Here is a 20,346-nt window from a genome sequence, read left to right as displayed (position 1 = left end):
TCCTTTCATATTATCACAAATAATTTGCAGTATTTCTTGCTATCAATCTGGTGATAATTTATTTTTCTGATTAATGGAGTCACAGAAGTGTTTATGTATATCTATATTTTACATTAATGCATTGCATAGTTGCATTAATATGCATAAAGTTGCATGCATCTTTCAATTAGCAAATGATATCATTATGAATTCTGAAGTGTGCTTGAATAAATTGTCAAGATGTTGTTACTATTTACATTTGAAGTTATGGTAATGGTCTCACTGCATTGTAATGGAGAATTTTAAGGTACTATTTGATGACATTTTAGCACTAATTTTACTGAAAAAATTCTGCTTCATAAAAAGCCACAAGCCTGAAAGAGCTTTGCAAATGGTGTGCTCCTGATCAGTTCGACATGCAGCACGGTCTGTTACAATTCAGCAAGGAGTTGCTGCTTAGCAGCATGACAGGAGATACACAGCACGAGGACGTGTGCTCTGCATGCATGGGTCACCATATTTACTGTAACGACATGACAAAGTACACTTAAGCATGCAGGAGCAAGACACAGCACCAGACAGACCACAGGACACTACACTAGTCATGTGCCATAGATATTGTCACCTACTTGTCAATAGAGCCCACCATGTAGTAAACCATTGGAAACCAACAGATTGCATCCAGAAAATGCATATCTGGCCTATGTAGCAGATGGGTTACAAAATGAAACACAGTGTCACAACAGGGGCAGCACTTCTAGGGGAGGGAAGCAAGTTCATTTAGTTTGCATTTCCACAACCAAAACAAGATACATCCTATATTGTCCTTCTGCTTAAGAATATATGGGCACTTCTTATGAGCCATATAATACACCAAGAACTGTGAATTATAAATCAGAAATATTACGGCATAATTTTGAAAAATACTGAATTACTACTATTAATTAGGACTTAATGATCATGGATTAGTTTAGTTACCTAATGCAGAAGAGACTTTGACAATGGAAGAACAAATGGTTTTTATTCTCTCAGATGACCTCAAGCACTACAAATGCCTATAGAGTAGTCAAATGCTTGAGTATCAAGAATGCTTTGTCTAAGAAATGGATATAATCACCCCATACTCCACATCTCAATGTGTCAAGTATATAGTCTATTTAGGCATGGAAAAACTGTGTTACATAAAGTTACATTGACACTATTTCAGCTTCAACTTTACTTTCTTACCCAAGGTACATCATTGAACAAATGTTCATGACAACTGAAATCTTTACTTCTAAGAACAGCAAAGGAAAGACCCATAGACTTCAAACTTGCTTGCAAATCACTTAAATTACATCCACTTTATAGCCTTTAATTCATGCATGCATTCAATTAGCATATTCAGACCCAAACATTATTCAGTGAACTTTGGAATGTATTATCTTATATTTTAAAAAGGAATCAATCAGTTTATAAATGCATATACAAAAAATCACAAAAATGTACTGTTTTATTCTAAAGAAAAAAATTACTGGTTGCACCCAGGAACCAGAATTGGAGAATATTACAGAGAAGCAATATTTACTTTGAGTGTTGACACGTGAGTAGGAATTTGGCAAGTACAAGAGAGGAGGGAAATTCCAAGTCAAGGTAACAGGAGCACTTGTAATTTCCCAGATGCTGATCCTCAGTTGAATTAGTTCTTTTCCTATTTTCTCCCTGTTTATTTCCTTCCTATCTCTCTTTTTTTAATTTTTATTTTTTAATATTTTATTTTACTAATTACACTTTATTCACTTTGTATCCTCCCATAAGTCCCTCCTTCCTCCCCTCCCGGTCCCACTTTTTTTCCTCTTTCTTCAAGCATGCCCCTCCCCAAGTCCTATCTCTTTAAAAGGAAAGAGTTCAATACAGTAATGTATTTTTAAAAAACTTTCAAATTATGGTACTGTTAACATTTTGACTAAACTCTTTCGGGTGTTAAATTTCTTTGTAATAGTGAAAGGACCAGCACTATTACATTGTTTTAATCTACTATGATTCAGTTTTGAAAATCCTACATTATTTAATTCATAAATTATATTCACTTTTTATAACCATTTCTAGTTTATTTTACATATAACATTGGTATGCATTTCTTTAGATAACTTGTGGGCATGAGTTTTACCAAGATCTGAAACATCTACAGAGCGGATATTATTGGATATTATTGGCAGTCTTTAACTATCTTTAAAGCTCTCAAACAATAACCTAACATATATATTTGCAAGATTTAGGATAGAGATTTATGACTGGTAGAGAAAACAAACTGTAATGGAAAAAACAATGCCTTTTTAAAGAAAGTTCCTGAATTTTAATTATGACGTATTTAGAACATATATTTAAAATGAGCAAGAAATTTTCCAAATTCTTAGAATTTGCTTTTAAATAGAGATAGCACTATTCCTATTTATCTGACTTCAGCTATCTCAGGGATAATCAAGTCCCCTAACCTCTGAAAACACATACTCCTGATGAGACAAAAGGCTCCTCTCTGGTTTAAAAGAAACTAGAGTTATAAAGAAACAGAAAACTTTGCATTCATATATTTTATAACTGTTCGCCTAGCTGAGTTGACAACATCAGTTATGACACAAGGCTGTTTACTAATTAAAATTGAGTAACACATAATTGGACAATTTTCCTACTCATTGGGAGACAGTGTGAATTGCCAAGCATAACTTTATATTGAGAAGCATTACTGTGAAAATAAACAAACACATAAAATATTCATTACAAATATGTCCCTTTTTATGATGCACATTCAAAGTACAATGAAAAAGTTTAATATAGATTAAAAGTATTAATAAAGCATAATAAAATATATATATTTTTCTGGCTGTCAAATAGAAAAGCCTGACTGTTCTATTAGAAATCAAATTAAGAAAACATCACGTGATTCATCTGTAAATTTCATAAAAATTTTACCATCTAAAAATAAATATGAAAGTTATTTATACAAAATACAATTTTGTATAAACCAAGTTTTTTATGCATAATGAAATATTTTAGCTTTTTTTTTCTATCTAAGAAACAATGATATGTCAAGGAAGTAGATGCACCTCAGAAAAAATTCATAGACCACAGCCAAACAAAACAGGCAAATTAGCTGGTTATACACGAAATAAAATGTCAAAAAAGTACAAAGCATCCAGTCTCATTAAATAGAAATAAATGTGCAGCACATCCCTTAATTGCAGCTTTACCTAGAGAGTCTAATGGGAGCACTGGCTGTAAATATAAAGCCTCAAATCTTCTTTACACTCTCACAACAATACTGTAGATTATTCAAATACCAAGTGGCTCAACATTGCCAGACAGTGGGAATGTTCACAAATTTCATGGATTTGCAAAATTCAAGAGCACCTTTTCTGTCATATTAAATTATTAAGCACAATATTTTTTATTTCAACTTCAAGAAAAGAAAATAATATACTTTTATGAACAAAGTTTATTTCACCAATATTTTACAGCTACCTTTAAGTAGTCTATTTATTTTTTTAATTGTTTGATCAGGTACTGGAGAGATGGCTCAGCAGTTGAGAGCACAGACTATGCTGGCAGAGAACCTGATGACTCCCAGCTCTTCTAGTACCCATTGGGCAGCTCACAGAACTGGGAACTCTCCTCAACCAGAAAATCTATAACTCCAGTTCTGGGGGATCCAGTCACCCTTCTCTCCTTTGTAGGCACAAGTTAGGCAAATGTTGCACAGACGAGCATGCAGCCAAAAACAAGAATACCTACAGTTTTTTGTTTGTTTTTTTAATGTAGAGTTAAGCTAGGGTGTCTCGCATGCTAGCCAAGCACTCTCCCACTGAGCTACATCTCCAGACTCTGTTTTCTTATCATCTGGGTTGTTATGTAACACCTTTAGTTAAATGAAATAGTAACAATGTTCCATTTTTAATAGGACAAGAAAATCTAGCATTTCCCGGCTGTCACATATGTCAGTTCTTGTGTTACTATATTACATTCATTATCTAAGTCGGAGAATAACTTCAATTTTCTTACCATTTTCAAATTAAAGAAAAAAAATGACATGAGGTCACAAGAAAAAATATATGGTCCAGGTGGCTCTAGAGGTTAAGTTTAGATCTCATCTCAAGTCTGTCTGAAACAAAAGTGTATATTTCTATAGTATAAGGGGGTTGCTTTATCATATATTTTAGAAATTTATTTTAAAAAGCTTAAATGTTTAGGTGCTGTATGCAGAGTTCAATGGATTTAGTAAATGATCAGTGTAAAAATGAACAGCACCAGCATGGACCTGGCCCTTGTTTGTTTAACTTTGGGTAATATGTTCCAGCTTCGACTTTCAGCTAAATTTCAGCTAGATGACCTTTAAGGTAGAGGCAGTAATGAAAATATTTGAAATCATTCTAGCACCACAAACAAAGGAGAACAGGTGGTTAATCAATCAGAACTGACACCACTCTGATGAACTGCAGAAAGATCAGAGTTGGTCTGATATGCCACAGGAAAGATGTTTTCAGTGTGCCAGACTTTCACTGGATTACCATTGAAATGTGCAAGTCTTTCTATGTAACATTATTCTGAACATCTAGTTCCCCCTATTATGTGTTGGAAAGATAAGCTGGCTTTACACTTTAATACTTCATATTCATGACACTTCTGTTTTTGTTAAATGGAATTAATTTGTCTTTTTGATTAATTTATCTCAGTAACCATTCCGTTATTGTTAGCATCATCACTGCTCATTTAAACATGGGCAAACTCTCAAAAATCAAGCAATAATTCCTGAAGTATATAGGAATATGATTGAAAGCTTTCTTAGAGTTTAGATATATTTTAAGGAGAAAAAAAATCTCATTTTCTGTAATTGTGTACAATGCATTGCAGGAGAAAACAATTTCACAGTAACAGGCATCTCATTGCTTCAAAGTAGGGGGAAAGGATTTCATAAACTTTCCAGGAGCATTGTTTTTGGAGTTCACTTTTGAATTGCTCATTCTTCATCAAAGGAACTGAAGACAAGTAAAAATGTTAGACGTCACTTTTGAGACATACATAGGAAAATAAAGATTTTCATCACGTCCTTGTTACTTGGTAAATAAATTGAAATAATCATACTGTATATAGCAAAATAAAATAATCATGTTAAACCTAAGTAATACTATACTCAACAGGAATCACCGAACAATGGCATCATGTGGACATTTATAATCCAAAGTGTCAGCAATTGTTAAGGGTGATATATTTTCAATGGATAAATATTGGGAGTTAAGACAAACTAGATTGTTACCCTTACAACTAATTGCAAATGACACATATTTTTCATCTATTTGTAATAAAATCTATGAGTTAGGTAAGATCATACAGAGGGCAGAACAATGAACTAGATGTTGCAGAGTTGGCCTTCATCCTAGATTTGACCTTGGGAACTTTACCTGGATGTCATTACATCTTTAACTCTGCTTCATATCATTGATATCGAAAGTATATTTGAATGTTTAAACTAAATGTAAGCATTTTGATCGTAAACCCCTTGAGAACATCTCTCTAGTGCTGTGATTTCTATGGGATATGAATATATAAAATGTAAAATAAAAATTTTATTGTTGAGTATGATGACTTGTAGTGAATTTTCAACATTCAGTACTATTATAAACCATGGGAATAAAAAGAACACTAACCATAAGAGTAATCTTTATGGTTTCATTCAGATAGGATATTAGTAAAAAAAAAAAGGTATATACACTTAGAGAGAAAGAATGGCCTGACAGTAATCCAGAGAAGGGGAGCTTTCAGATGTTTTGTGTGATTAATCACATTTGGGAATTAAGACTAGGTAAGGAATCACGGGACTATATAATCTCAATGAACAAACCAATCCTCTAGGAATCAAAAATGTTGGCTACCTTTTTATTAAAAATCAAACAGAATGGGATGGCTTATGTTTGATATGAAAGTGAAGTAAACTACAAGAAATGACTGAGTTAAGGTTACTTTACAAGACTTAAGATTAAAAATGAGGAGTATACCTCCGTTTCATAAGCCAAACATCACTCCTAAATTTGGAGAAAATTAATATTTTTTGGAGGGTTAGGCAAGAGTTATGAATCAGAACTCCAAATTTTATATCAAAATAATGTGAGGAAGAGGACAGATCAGGCTGGCCTGAGCACTGTCAGAGGAGCCTTAGAACACAGTCCCACTCCCTTCTTTTGAGGGTTCTTCCTTCTTTATCTCCATAACTGGGGGCTTTAACTGTGTCAATTTGATCTACTCATTCACAATGCGGATACTTTATGACAGTCTGGAAATGTCCTTCTTAAATTGTAGTATTGACCAATAGCCCAAACTGAGCATTTGACTTCTTTAACTGAAGTGTCTGTGGTATCAGCTTAGCTACTCTGCAGCTTCCCCACAGAGAACATCCAGAATTCAGTGTACTTGGCAATCCCTCTCTTGTTATGGCCATCCTGTACCCTGACTGTTACACTACTGGGGCATGTTTTCATTTACTTCTTCTAACACTGCATTCATGACAACAAATTTATTCACAGCTACAGCTAAGGGCACTGTAACTTTAACATAAAATGGTTTGGGGCCATTTTATTCTGGAGCCTATGTATACTTCTGTAGGATTTTCAAAACAATTAGTTAACAAAATTCGTCAGCCTAAAATTTTCCAGACATATGATACAGCATAACTTGTGTTTTGTTATGGTATATGAACATTAGCATAAATAAAACACAATGATATTCCATGGTACAACAGAAAGGCAGAGCAATAAATGCATCTCTGATAATAAAGAGTGAAAAAACAAAACTGTCCAGCTTTGGCAGGTGTCTTCCAGGCTTGTTAATTAAATTGAAGAAATTTGCAATAGATAATTCAGTGGCTTCTTTCTACTGGTCCTATGAGTAGATGACCATTTGCATATTAATTTCAAATAAAAGTCTCCAATGGTATTTAACTAGTATTGATGAAACATGATCATAATCAATAATGTTTTGCATCATAGCATAGACTCTTCTCCCAATGACTTGTGACCATAATATAAATGATTGAAAGTAAAATCAGTAAATTATTTTAATGTGCAGTAAAATTAAAAGCTCTGTCTGTTTGTGTATCTTAAAATATACTTACGGGTTATCCAATAGCAGAACTATGGGATTTAATTCTTTCTTTGGTCTATAATAAGCCCTGAGAGGTACAATAAAATTATATAATCCATTTCCAGCTGTTTCAGCTGCAACTATAATTAGTTTATTTTTGAATCCATAGGCTTTTGCATCCTCATAGTAGTTATGCTGGCAACTCTAGAGAAGAAAAATTATACAAAGAAATTGCATTTTTATACTCAATTAAAATTTTGTGAAATAATTTAGAATATATGGTTACATAAAATTTATTTAACTAATTCTCTAACAGATTGGTACATAGTTACATTTGTCTTTGCCCAGTCCTCTAATTTGTAGGAAATAAAACTGTGATGAATAACTAAAAGGAGTGATAAATACACAACATCAAGTTGTGAAAGAAGATTGTGTGTACTGGTTGCTCTGCCAGCTAAGAGTTGTTATTGTACAGCCACATAGTATCTGTTTTGTTATAGCATAGACATGTGACTTTCATCTCCAAAATATGTTGATGTTATAATTGAGAAGTCTCAGGGATATTTCCAGTCCTCGGTACTTAAAATGATGCAATAAAAAAATAAAAATAAAAAAATAAAAACAAAGTAAAACAGAAAAAAGTAAAGGAAAACTGAGTTGCTTAAGTGCACAGCAGGGTAAAAGAATAAAAAAAAACAATACTCAAGGAAGAAAGCATGGCACTTGACAAAAACTTATCACAGAGGTTGAATGAGAACAAAATTTTTGGAAAAACTGTTACTATCCCTGAGAGGTTGGACTCAGAATAAACTAATTAACATTATTCTATCAAAACAGTTTTCAAGCTAAATTATCCACATGCCTAACGGCAGCAGTAGTTTTTTTTTTTTTTCTCCACCATTTTATGTCTTCTTATTGACCTGGGTTGATTTTAGTTAGTTCTCTGTGTATTAATTACCTATGAAACACCCTGTGCCATAATTCTTTAATTAAATTATTTTTAAAATGGTGAAATGAAGCACATAGAATAAAAATGACAAAAACAATTAGACTTACAAAGACTACAGATTTTGCTGTTACTAGATTCAGAAAATAACGTTCAAAATGTTTGAAGAAATAAGAGAAAATACTTAAAGAATTAACAAAATCCTATTTGATATCCAAGGCAGCTGTTTAAACATACTATATTTATTTCTGTATATCCTCTCAAATTGAGCAATGTAACCCAAGAGTTAATTCAGGGCTGAAGTTATACGTTAGTGGTAAAGTACTTTCTGAGTGTGTCTGAAACACCAAGTTCAATTTTCAATACTTAAAAAAAAGTAAGAAATTTAATGCTCTGAAGGAATCAACTGCAGATCAGAGATGAGAATATTATCATAAATGCAAAGCACAGGGCAAAAGTGAAAAGCTAGAAGCTAAAATAGAAGTCATAATTAGAAAGGAATCTATTCAACTAAATATGGGTTGAGGATTTTCTAGAACTGGCCAAGCCACAAAACCTCAGAAAAGTCAGTGGATCCTAATCTTGAATAAACATAATTGCATAGTATATACATTATTATGAAAACATAGAGCAGCCAGGACTACAGGACCCCAGTCAGCCATAGAAAAAGAATGACTAGCTACAATGAATAACAATAAGAATGATAGATATTTACAGTAACCAGAAGAACAGAGGCACTGAAGACAGAAATGGTTGTGGAATTGAAAACCAAGGAAACCATCCTTCTAGGATGAAGGTAAAAGGATCCCAAGGAAAAACACAATGGGAAAAAAAAATAAATCACAATCACCAAATCTCATTTGCAGAACTTCAAACAGCTAAAAAGGAGGCAGTAGGAAAAATGATGCAGAAAAGTAGAAGAAAATATCTAAAGAAAGAGAACAGCAAAGAATAGGGGCAAAAGTCTTCATAGGATGCAGTATGGAGTATTTTTAGTCCTGATATACAAAGTCTACAGTCATATAAAGCCATAAAGCCATATAGAGAAATAAGAACACTAAAAAGGGAGTTAGAGAACACTTATGGGCTAATGTTTAGAGTAATTTGAACTTCACCATCCATGAAATGTCACAAGGTAAGAAAACTACATTGTTTATGAAGACAGAAAAGGGACATAGTTATTAAGAAAACCCAAGGATACAATGTGAAGGTAGTAGAAACCTTGACCAGAAGAGTCAGCTGGCTCTGGGACAGAAAGACAATTTCATACCAATTCACATATTTAATGACACAGTAGATCCAACTAATCAATGCCATCTGTTAACCCCAAAGTAAACATCCATTTTTAACAGCCGACCCTATCATATCATTCAAATGTTTATGGAATAACCAATAAACTCTTCTATAGCCATGAATCAATAAAATTGCATAAGTTTTCTTTATTAGTGTAGCAAAAGACTGTTAATAAACTGCTTTTAAAAGTCCACATCTGAGCAGCTGAGAGTGGCCATTGTCACAGTAAATTCTACCAGAGTGGACGCAGGACTAGCCACAGGATTATCATCATGGATTGCTGCAGCCATGAATCATCTGAAGGAATGGGCAGGCATGGGAGCGTTAGCAGGCCTTCTGGTGTTGGTCTCCTTGGTTTGCCTGTGGTGTATATGCAAGATTAGAGTCTCACAACAGTGTGATGCAGCCATGATCATTCAGGCCTTTACAGCCATTGAAGCAGGACATTCTCCCCAAGCATGGTTGGATACCATAAAAAGCTAAAATGATACACTCAGGATGCGAGGCTAAGCACTGCACTCAGGGTCAGCAGCTTTCGACCCAGAGAAGAGCATGCCTGATTGCATGCGGGTTGATGCCCCAGGTCCCGCCTCTGAGAAAAAGGTATCAGATGGGTCTGATGCTCTTTGGGTGGATGACACCTAAATGAACATCGGTACAAAGTCCCAATTTATTTCTAATATCAGAGATCAGACCTCTACTCTTGCCTGATGCGTCTAAAACAAAAAGGGGGAACTGTAGAGAGCTGCGGAATGCTATGCCTTAAAGATGGAGCTGGTTTCCGCCTTCCACCTTCCCGATGGTGAGTGCTCTCTGTCACGAACAATTCCACATTTGGCTAAGGCTGAGGATCCGGCTTGCTTCCATGTATGTGGACCTATCTGCATTGCCCACGTGGCACGCCTGGGTTGGCTACCCAGAGGCTATTTAAGCTGTGGGCTGGCTTTCCCCAGGGTCAGATGATTGTTCAAGGTTCCTGAATAAACTGCATTGAAAAAAAAAAAAAAAAACTTACTGAAGGGGGAAAAAAAAAAAAAAGGCCACATCTGTCCCCATAATCCACTTCTCGAAGAGCTGAGGCTTACTATGACAACTAGATTAGTTGCTTCAAGATGATTCAGTTTGTCTCTCTTGGTTTCCTGCTCTCCCCCTACACTATTTTTTTTTTAAAGAAGTGAGTGCTTTAGAATGAGTCCAGGAATCATGGTTCCTAAATATATATTTTATGTGAAGAATCTTCTTTAAGGAAAACATCAAAAGTACTATAACTGAAAAAAGAACATGGCTTATAAAAATGTAGTTAAAGAAATAGTCAATTTATGTGATTAACACTGAAACTAATGTATGTTAATTAAGCAACCCAGCAAAAGCTGACCAGAATATCAATATCAAGTGTTTTAAAAATCAAAGAAAAAAAAAAAAAAAGAAAAAAGCAACCCACCAAAATAAGTCCTTAAGAAATAAAATTCCTGATGTCAATGAAAGGACATGGAATACTTGAGCAAGAAAAAGTTGGACTGGCCAACTTCAGAGATTACCTCCAAGCTTTCATTCATTCTTTCTTTTCATTAATTTCATTTATTCTTTCATTCTCATTCAAGAGCAGCAGCAGACAACATTTGTAACAAAGAAAACAAGAATGTTATAAAAATGAAGGGAAACCAGGCTCAGTAATCAACTGCCTTAAGTTAAACAAACAACACCTTCTAAGAATACTACAGAATACATAGCATCAAGATGTGCAGAAATAAAGAGCGAGCAGAGATTGAGGGAATGTCCACCGATGTCTCATCCAAACTGTGACCCACCCATCAGGAAGAGCAAACCTCTGAAAATATATTAACATTATTCTGCTATGCGCAAAAACATAGCTAACATAGCTGTTCTCTAAGAGGCTCCACCAAGCAGTGGCTCGAAACAGATGCTGAGACTCAGCGAAATATTAGGTGAAGCATAGGAAGTCTGGTGGAAAAGTGAGAGGAAGGCTGGAAGGACCTAAAGGTGCCAAGAGTTCCACAGGAAGACCACCATAGCCAACTAACTAGAGACCAGAGGAGCTTATGGAGATTGAAGCACCAACCACTATCAGCTGAGCTAGTTTGGTTGAGGGTGTCCCCTTTTCCAAAGAATTGGAAAGGGGATAAGAAGGAGCAACAGGGAGGAGAAGTGGGAGGGGGCTATGATCCAGATATAAAGTGAAAAAATTAATTAATTAATTAAAAAAATCATGTTCATTTTACAGATAAGTGAAGTGAACTTTTTTTTGTGATTTTCTCAAATTACACAGGCTGTGAAAGGGTGGTGGCATTATAATTTTAAGCCCAAATAAAGAGTTAAAGAAGAAATGAATGTTTAGGATGCAAGGCACACTTAAATCCCTTTAGGGTGTATAAAGTTTCACTTTAACCTGTTTCCTCCTTCCTCAGATGGATAAAAATCTAAGAAAAAGGTAAAAATGTTCACATTCTCAGACTGTTCTGTTTTGAGCCAATTCTTTAAGGCATTCAGGCAGAAAAAGAGAACTGCATAAAATAGCATGGGAAGGAGATATGAGGCAAGACATGAAGTTGTTTATTAAAACATAGATTAGATATGCTACCAAAATACAAATGGTAATGAACCAATAACCAAGAAGTGGTTTAAGAGCCTTGGGCCTCTATCTTCTCTTTTAAAAACACAACTGACTAATTAACTAAATAAATTGAAGGAGAAAGCATTTGTGTGAATTTTAGTGAGGGCAAAAAGTAAAACTGACCACTTTTCATAATCAAGTTTATATGTTAAATAACATCCTTTCAATGCATTATAGTTAGATACTACAAAATTACTATATATGTGCAATAGCGTATGCTATCATTTTATTATTAGAGAATATAGCATCAATAAGAAGGCATTACCTTGTCTAATCTTAAGCAGCAAAAGGGCACTTTTTCTTGAAGTAGGTGACAAAAAGTTGGCGAACTTCCTATGTATGGAGAGTAAGGAGGGTAGCCTTTGGCATACCTGAAAAGTGATATGAAATGTTATCCGTGGAGTAGTCATGGAAAGCCAGAACCCTCATTTATGATCCAGATCATTAAATTAGGATTAGCTATTCCATTATTCCATCATACTATTAAAAATCACATCATTTAAGAAATGTGAGGCAAATTATGATAAAATGGCTCACTATAAAGTTTTGAGAACTATATTACTTAGTTGAAACTATTTCCTGCCATGTAAAAATTATATGAATTTTGATTCCTCCATTCATGACTGCAGCATCAGTGGAACACAGCTGTTTACACTCATGTTGATCCGAGTAAGGGGGAATTTGTGTTTGATTCAGCTAGAGGGATGAGTGAGAACCATAAGAACCATAAATATGTCTTTGTTGTTTTCTCCAGAAAATATTTCCCAATTCTCATCCTTGGAGTCATAAACATGTATCCATGACAAATAGTAATAGTATACATTATTTATTTAGAACATACTGTATAGTTTTTGGCTGTATCAACATTTGTTAGCCATGCACAGATAACTAAAGAAGAACAAGTAACTTAATTAGTTAAAAGCAGGATTTTTCTTGGAAGTGTTCTTAAAATATTATAAAAGACATTTAGTTTGTTTACTGACTTTTAAAAACAGACACCTGCACATTTTGGCTACATCCATTTGGAACATGGAGCTTATAAAAGGCAGAAGCATAAATGTTAATGAGCAAATAAAAGGAAATTACTCAAAGCAATATTTTCTCATCCAAAAGGGAAGCTCCTGGGTTTTGTTAACTTTTCTTGAAACACCATCAACTGAAGAATTTGTTGAAACTATATTCTAGACACTATTGGTTGGGAGGTGAAACTGAGCACATTTTATAAATTTAGAGGTTGACAACCATCACCTCTACATTAACATCAACTTAATTTTTCTAGTAAAAATTCTTTCTACCTCTTCATGCTTTAGAAATCTTAAAAAACAAAAACAAAAACAAACAAACAAAAAAACCAGAATCTCATTCACACTTCAAAACATCACTTCCTACAAGGATGTTTGCCCGGTCTGTTGCTGTTTCCATCCTATATTCTACAAATACCCTTGAGTATTTGGACCACAGAATACTTTGAGACAGGATTTTGTCTAAAAGTATGTTGACATTTTCTAAAACAAATAACAATTGTGGATGGACTTAAAGTGATTTTTCTGAGTTTCAATGAATTTTCAGTTTCCGTTTAATAAAGCTTTAAATGAATTTATATGAAAATTATTATGAGACATGATCAGCGATGACTATACTGTCCCAGGAACAGGATTTGTAGTGTCTAATGTCATTGGTCGCTGAGCAAAAAACATAGCAGTAACACTTTTCTCCATAATTATATAATGCAATGAGGGGGCATTCATAAATAATTTAAACATAGGAAAATTGTGGTCAGATTGCTTATTTGTAAACAAGTATTATTTGTAAACAAGAAATCTGAGTATCCAATATTGTGGACTACTCTTCTTTCAGCTTTCTTATGCCAGCATGTGTGGAAAATAACATATGCAAATACCTCGATAGGCTTAAATGTGAAAACTGCTACACAGGTAGGTACTAAAAAAGAATGGAATCTTAGTAAAGGAAGAATATGTATATCTTTCTATGTCTAACTATTGCTAGCTTCCAAATAAAAATGAATGCTAAAAGTCAAAATGCAAAATCCCTTAGTGGAGAAGTCTGACTATGTAATTAGATAAACTGTTGAACTTCATGAACATTAATCTTGCTTGTCAAGTTGACAGGCTTTAGAATCACTTGCAAAATATACTTCTAGGTGAGGATGCTTTCACATAAGTCTAACTGATGCAGAAAGACCCATCACAAATTTGGGTAGTATCATCTCAGGGGGTTGGATCACAGACTTAACAAAAAGAAGAAAGTAGGTTGGGTATCAGTATTCCACCCCCTCTCTGCCTTCTGAGTGGACAATGTGGCCAGTCATCCCATGCCACTATGACTTCCCTCTCAAACTGCGATACAAAATAAAACCTTCTGTCTTTAGGTTGCTTTCGATTTTTGTCACAACAATGAGTAAAGTGATTGATGAAAACCTCAAAATGAATGCTTATAAAATAAATTAAAGGTAGCACAGTGTAGTAAAATAAAATACAACTTTGATAATGCAACTTAGATTACACAGAAAAAAATTGCATTTTTTCCCTTTAAGTATAAAGATGATAGAGAAAATGTAGGAAGGAAAGTTTATGCTGAAAGCAGAAAATTGATGTTTTATAGTACTCTGTGCTTTAAAAAGTGCTTAATAGAAGAGTGATTTAGTAGAACCATGGAATGATGTTCCAGGTTATCCAGAAGGAAAAGAAAAATATACGTTTCTATAATTGTTAGGTTCTGGAAGACTCAAGCCATCCCTAGATGAAAAACTACAGGCAATTATCAGTGTGAGCTCGACTCTTCACCAAAGATGAGACACCTGACAGGGTATCCGATACCAAGTGGACCGATACAAACACATGCATCTACGAGCAGCACTACACAGACTCAACAGGATATTTTATATGTACATGTTTACACATGTAAAAATAATTGTTGATTAAGAGGGTATGACTTTGAGAGGGAGTTGGGGATACATGGGAGTAGTTGGAGGGTAAATGGTGACGATAATGATGTGAATATAGTAGCCATGTATGATATTATCAAAAAATTAAAATTAAAAAATGTGAGGCAAAAGCAGAAAATCAAACTCAGAAAATCAAACCTACTCTAAATTTGAAGAGGTTTCTTCGTCTGGTGTAGTTTCATCTTCTGACTGATCACTTAGAAGATCACATGTTTGAATTGAGGATGTATCTGCAACCTCTAAAACAGGTGCAATGCTAGGTCTTCTTAGCTCTTTCCCTCCCTCTGAAGGAAGGGCCAGGGTAGGGCCACTGGATGCTCTACAGCTGGTGTCTTGCAAGTCTATAGCCACAGTACCTAACACAATGAAACATGAGAATCCATTAGCACATTTTTATTACCTGTGACATAATGATTTGAAAGCTATTGAAATGCAATACATTATCTTGGTGTGTGTGTGTCTGTCTGTCTGTCTGTCTTTCTGTCTGTCTAAGATATCTACAGTTCTCAATACAATTTGGTCCTCTTTTGGTTAAACATTTCATTGGACAAATATATTTCACACTTACATATGGAGTCAGTCAGGCACAGTGGCACACACCTTTAATTCCAGTACTCAGGTGGCAGAGGCAGGTTGATCCATATGAGTTCAAGAGGTGCCTGATTGACCTAGTGGGTTTCAAGCCAGTCAAAGCTACTGTATAAGACCCTCATTCAAAATAAATTATTTGTTATAGACGAGAGCTTGAATCCATGTGTGGAGAGGCAGTGAAGCCCTTAAGAGGTGTGGTCAACTCGAAAGTCCTTATGTGATGGCCAGCACTCATTCACTTGGTATATGAGCAAAGATAATAATCGTGGCTACTAGAAAGCACCTCACAGAACAACTCTGTCCTTTAGGAATGGGGTGAGGTTTTCTAGGAGGAATAAAAAAATAATCAAATACATAATGGTTGTAAATTTTATAAAATTGATTTATTGATGTAAGATAAATCTGGCATGCTGTTATCTTAAAGTTGTGGACTTGAGTGAATATCTACTACATTTACCTCTATAGACGATCACGCGGTCTCCTAGTACTTCAGAGCCAAAAGAAAATCTGGCAAGTCAGATTCTTTTCAAGTCTCATCAAAAGCAAATTGAGACATCCCCCAGACACACACTTATCAAATTCTTCTTCTCTTATTTTCATTTAAAAGATAGTACAAACATCTCTCCTCATGTAAAACTATCCAACAGTGTGTGTTAAATCCTTTCTCACTTTCAATGGGATATTTATATAACCTCCTTGTCACTATATCTGACTCTGCGTCACTCCAAATACCTAGTTGTTTTCTTTGCTAAACACAGGCTATACACCAACAGAAGCATGAATATATGGATGCTCCATTTGGTCTATTTTCAGTTATCTTGCCAGTACTGATATCTGACAGTAATCTGGGCCCTAAGAATAAGCATGAAAAATTTATAAACAGCAGAAAGATCTACAAAAGTGGTTAAAGCTGCATGAACAAGACTTTTCTTGCAGCATCTTTTTCTCATTCAAATACTTGGTTCTTCCTGAGATCCTTCCCTCTGACACAAAGAGATAAACTATGTTTTGGAGGTGGGAATAATTTTTTATTTTTTCACTGGCCATTTTCTTTATCTTCTGTGGACATCCATTTTTGGATTACAGGTCTTCAGAGTATGGAATCTATTGTATTTCATTAGTTCAACTTGCTCATCAGCTTAATTATATTCTTTTTCTCAGGATAAATTTCATAGTATTTGTAATAGTTTGCTAAAGCTTGCATATCAGATGCCATGACAGAGACTAATTATTTCTCATAGTCCTGAAGGAGAAAGTTTCAGAAGTCTTCACATGGTTGTGATTTTTCCCCCTTAGGATGGTGGTGAGGGAATGAATCTGTTGTCATTCCTGGTCTGATGATTAACATCTTGTCCATTATCTTTTCACATCAATTTCCTGGATGTGTGTCTATGTTGTATTTCTTCTTCCTGTCGGTTCACTAGCCACATAGAAAGAATTCTGATCCTCATTACTCCATTTTAACTTGACTTCTTTAAAAAAAATCTATTTAAAAATAATCTTACATCCCATAGGGTTTAAGTGTATGATTTTGGGATGATAGTAACAGATTTCACATAACACTATTCTTGTCTCATTGGACTTTTCAAATTATAGGTCAATAAGCCTCCTACAACTTGATCTCTGACATCTTTGAGGTTACTAAGGTATGTCTGCCATCTTACTGCTGGGGTTACAAGTGAGTGCTACCATGCTTAGCATTTCATGTAGATTCTTGAGGTCAAACTCAAGTCCTTATGTTTGCATGACAAACATTTTATCCAAGTATCAATCTTACAATTCCCCAATCCTTTACTGTCAAATAGATATTTTTACAGCTAATATCAATGCTGATTGTATTTATTCCACATATTTAATTAGTGACTGAAACTATTTTGTGATGTTCTGTAATCAGTCTTAACCACAGCATGGTTTGAACCTATTGAAAATTGAATTCAGTTATATGACTGCAGACTGGGGTTAAGACTGACATGAAGGGCATGTGTTTTGAAAGCACATCAGAAGCCAAGTGTCTTGAGAAACTTGTGGAGCTGTGACATGAAGGTCAATAGCATATGTACACGTATTGCATTGGGTGTAGAAATAGCAGCCTCTGATTGGCTGAAGTTAAGGATAAAAAGGATATATAAAGTTCAAATGAAATATCCAAAAAGGGCTCTCTGAGCAATGAAGGTAATGGAATTACCTAAAGGAATTATATATGTTCCTTACGACAAGGAATCATATACTAATAAGTTTGAAGGTAGTTTAGTGCTAAATTTTAATGAGTTTCATCTTAACTGGATATATACTATTTCATCTTTTTTGTGCCATAAATGTCAAAGTCAATGATGAGAGGAAAAGGAATGAATAATTTTTGAACAAAAGTAAAACAAGCAAAAAACAAACAAAACCCACTGGCAATCATCCGAAGTGGTCATTGTATGGATAATTAACAATAAAAAAAAATACAAGGAAAGCAGTAATAATCAAAAACAGAAAGTAATTACTGAGTAGTTCTTGGTAATCTTGCATTTTTATTTCAGACAGTTTATAATTTCTCTTTTGTATTATCTAAATCATTGATAGATTATAGCATACACAAACAAGTTTTGAAATTGACTATGTATTTTAAGAAAATTGATGTGTACTTATAATCTTAAAAAAAAAATACAGACTGAAGTTAATTCCAGTGAGTTTGAATTTGTACTGACCCATGCTGGCGATGATGCTGTGGACGGGTAATCTGGAAGGCCCGTGATAAAATGACCTTGACAAATTGCTTTTTCTCTGCTGGTCTTGATTCTTAAATGCTGAATTTTCTTCTTTGGTAATATTAATATAAAAACATATGTCTGAAGCATTCATAATGTATCGAGGACCTGGATTCAGCAAAATGTTTTTATTATCCTCCCTCCTAACACCAATCAAGCAGACACCAAACCTTAATTTAAAAGAAGAATATAAGAGTTTAAGAATTACATTTTGGAAAAGTCTTTAGGCTTTTGTTCTTTTAAGTACTTACATTTGTAAGAAAATTAGTCAAGTCTAATCAAGAAAACAAAATAAAAACATCAAATAATAAAATTAAGAAGCAGGAGAGGATCCTAACATTTAATAATCTAATTTTTAAAAGAAAAGTATCAATTTAATTGGTCATAAGCATTATAGTATTAATAGATGAAAATTATAAAAAACATAAGTCAAAATATTAGACTGTCATCCAATAGAGGCAATGTTGCTTTATGTTTTTTTAAGATAATTACTAATGTCAAAACTATGAACAGTACTTCTTACCATTTTCAATATATTTACAATCAATTGGCATAAAGTGAGACTCTTAAAATGTCATGTGAAAAGAAAGTGATGTCTCTGAATTGCCCTTGGTTATCATTTCTACCACCTTTCATAGATTAAAAAAAAAAAGGAAACATTTAAAATATTTCTCAATGGCCATACATATTTAATAGAAGAAATTTAAAACTTTAACAGTAATAATGTATTAAAATATTTCTTATTGCTCTTTGGTAATGTTCTAATTTCCTAAATTCATCTTAAAACCACACAGAGTGAGTAAGTCAAATTCTAAACGTTAGTTAGTAGTAAAATATGTATAATTAGAATCATTGACAATTAAATTTGAGTAAATTTCATATTAGTTAAGTGGAATATATTATTATACAGTGCCCAAATTGCTTACATTAAAATATTTTAATATAGATATTTTTGATACACATTTTTTATAATTTTTATTTTTTTATATTAATCACAGATTATTTGCTTTGTATCCCAGCCATAGCCTCCTCCCTCATTCCCTTCCAATCCCACCCTCCCTTCCTCATCTCTTCCCTGCTCCTTTCCAAGTCCACTGCTAAGGTAGGTCCTCCTCCCCTTCCATCTGACCCTAGTTTAATCATGTATCTTCAATTGATATACATTTTTTTTTATCTTGAGTTAGGAAGCAAAGGAAAAAGTCTCTATGCCTAAATTGGAGTATATATACATTATCATTTATTTTAACTTTTTTGCTTTTGGAGAGTAGATACAGATTAACGTCTATAATCAAACACTTATTTTTTGGATAGTTTTGTATTGTTTCAGAAGTGAAAGTTAAAAATCAGTAATCAAGATTAGACTTGTCCATATAGTGAGTTTGAGGATAGCCTGAGTTACAAGAGATTCTGACTCACAGGGGGAAACATGTTTTTTTTTCTTTTTCCTTTTGTTCTTTTTTTTTTTTTGCAAGTGTTTGTTATTGTAAATTTAAACAACACTTCATCTTTCATGTATGTAACAAGATTCATTGTCAAATAGCTATTAATTCTTAGTGAGCTAGGATGTTGTGAGTGACTAAGATGTGATAGGGTAGATATTACTAACATATTTTCCTCCTGGTAAACTTTTGTAGAAACTGCAAAGTTTATAGTTAAAATGGAACAAAAATTATGCTAAAAAATCTAAACACATCAAACTCAGGAGTGCCAATATGGGCAACATTTTGAAAAAAAGGTTCAAATGGTTTGATTCACTGGCTGAGGAGTTAATTCTCCACTGGAAACATACTTTTTGTGTGCATGGAAAGAAGCATAGGTAAAACTCTTCCCTTCATATTCAGCAAAAAATGTACTTTCTTCCAAAACGATGTGATAGACTTCGTTTCCGGAGCACCTCCCGTACATCTTCTGCCACTGTTCTGGCGACTGCTGCCCTTCTCTGCAATGCAAGCACACACACATACACACACACAGAGGAAAACACAGTGAATGGGGTAAATGACAGTGGCCAGACAGCCAATCCACAGTGTCGAGACCCAGTAAGCACAATTCACAGAGGCAGCTTTATGGCACGTTGAGC

General features: G+C 34.1%; 1 protein-coding gene across 2 annotated transcripts in view; it reads right to left on the bottom strand.

Annotated features, from left to right (window-relative positions):
* Kcnt2 (potassium sodium-activated channel subfamily T member 2) overlaps nucleotides 1-20,346 on the bottom strand; it is a 383,380-nt gene that overhangs the window by 81,577 nt on the left and 281,457 nt on the right. The window contains exons 15-20 of one of the 2 annotated variants that reach the window (XM_060364407.1): nucleotides 20,056-20,205; nucleotides 18,207-18,436; nucleotides 15,065-15,278; nucleotides 12,223-12,328; nucleotides 7,118-7,290; nucleotides 609-680 (exon numbers count right to left, since the gene is read on the bottom strand). In XM_060364407.1, the coding sequence (XP_060220390.1) occupies nucleotides 609-680; nucleotides 7,118-7,290; nucleotides 12,223-12,328; nucleotides 15,065-15,278; nucleotides 18,207-18,436; nucleotides 20,056-20,205 (945 nt within the window). The remainder of the gene's footprint in view (nucleotides 1-608; nucleotides 681-7,117; nucleotides 7,291-12,222; nucleotides 12,329-15,064; nucleotides 15,279-18,206; nucleotides 18,437-20,055; nucleotides 20,206-20,346) is intronic. The other variant, XM_060364409.1, reaches the window with a different exon arrangement.

This window comes from Meriones unguiculatus, chromosome 11 (assembly GCF_030254825.1).
Source record: "Meriones unguiculatus strain TT.TT164.6M chromosome 11, Bangor_MerUng_6.1, whole genome shotgun sequence".
In the NCBI taxonomy this organism is placed as follows: Eukaryota; Metazoa; Chordata; class Mammalia; order Rodentia; family Muridae; genus Meriones; species Meriones unguiculatus.
This window is presented reverse-complemented; position numbering and strand designations above follow the sequence as displayed.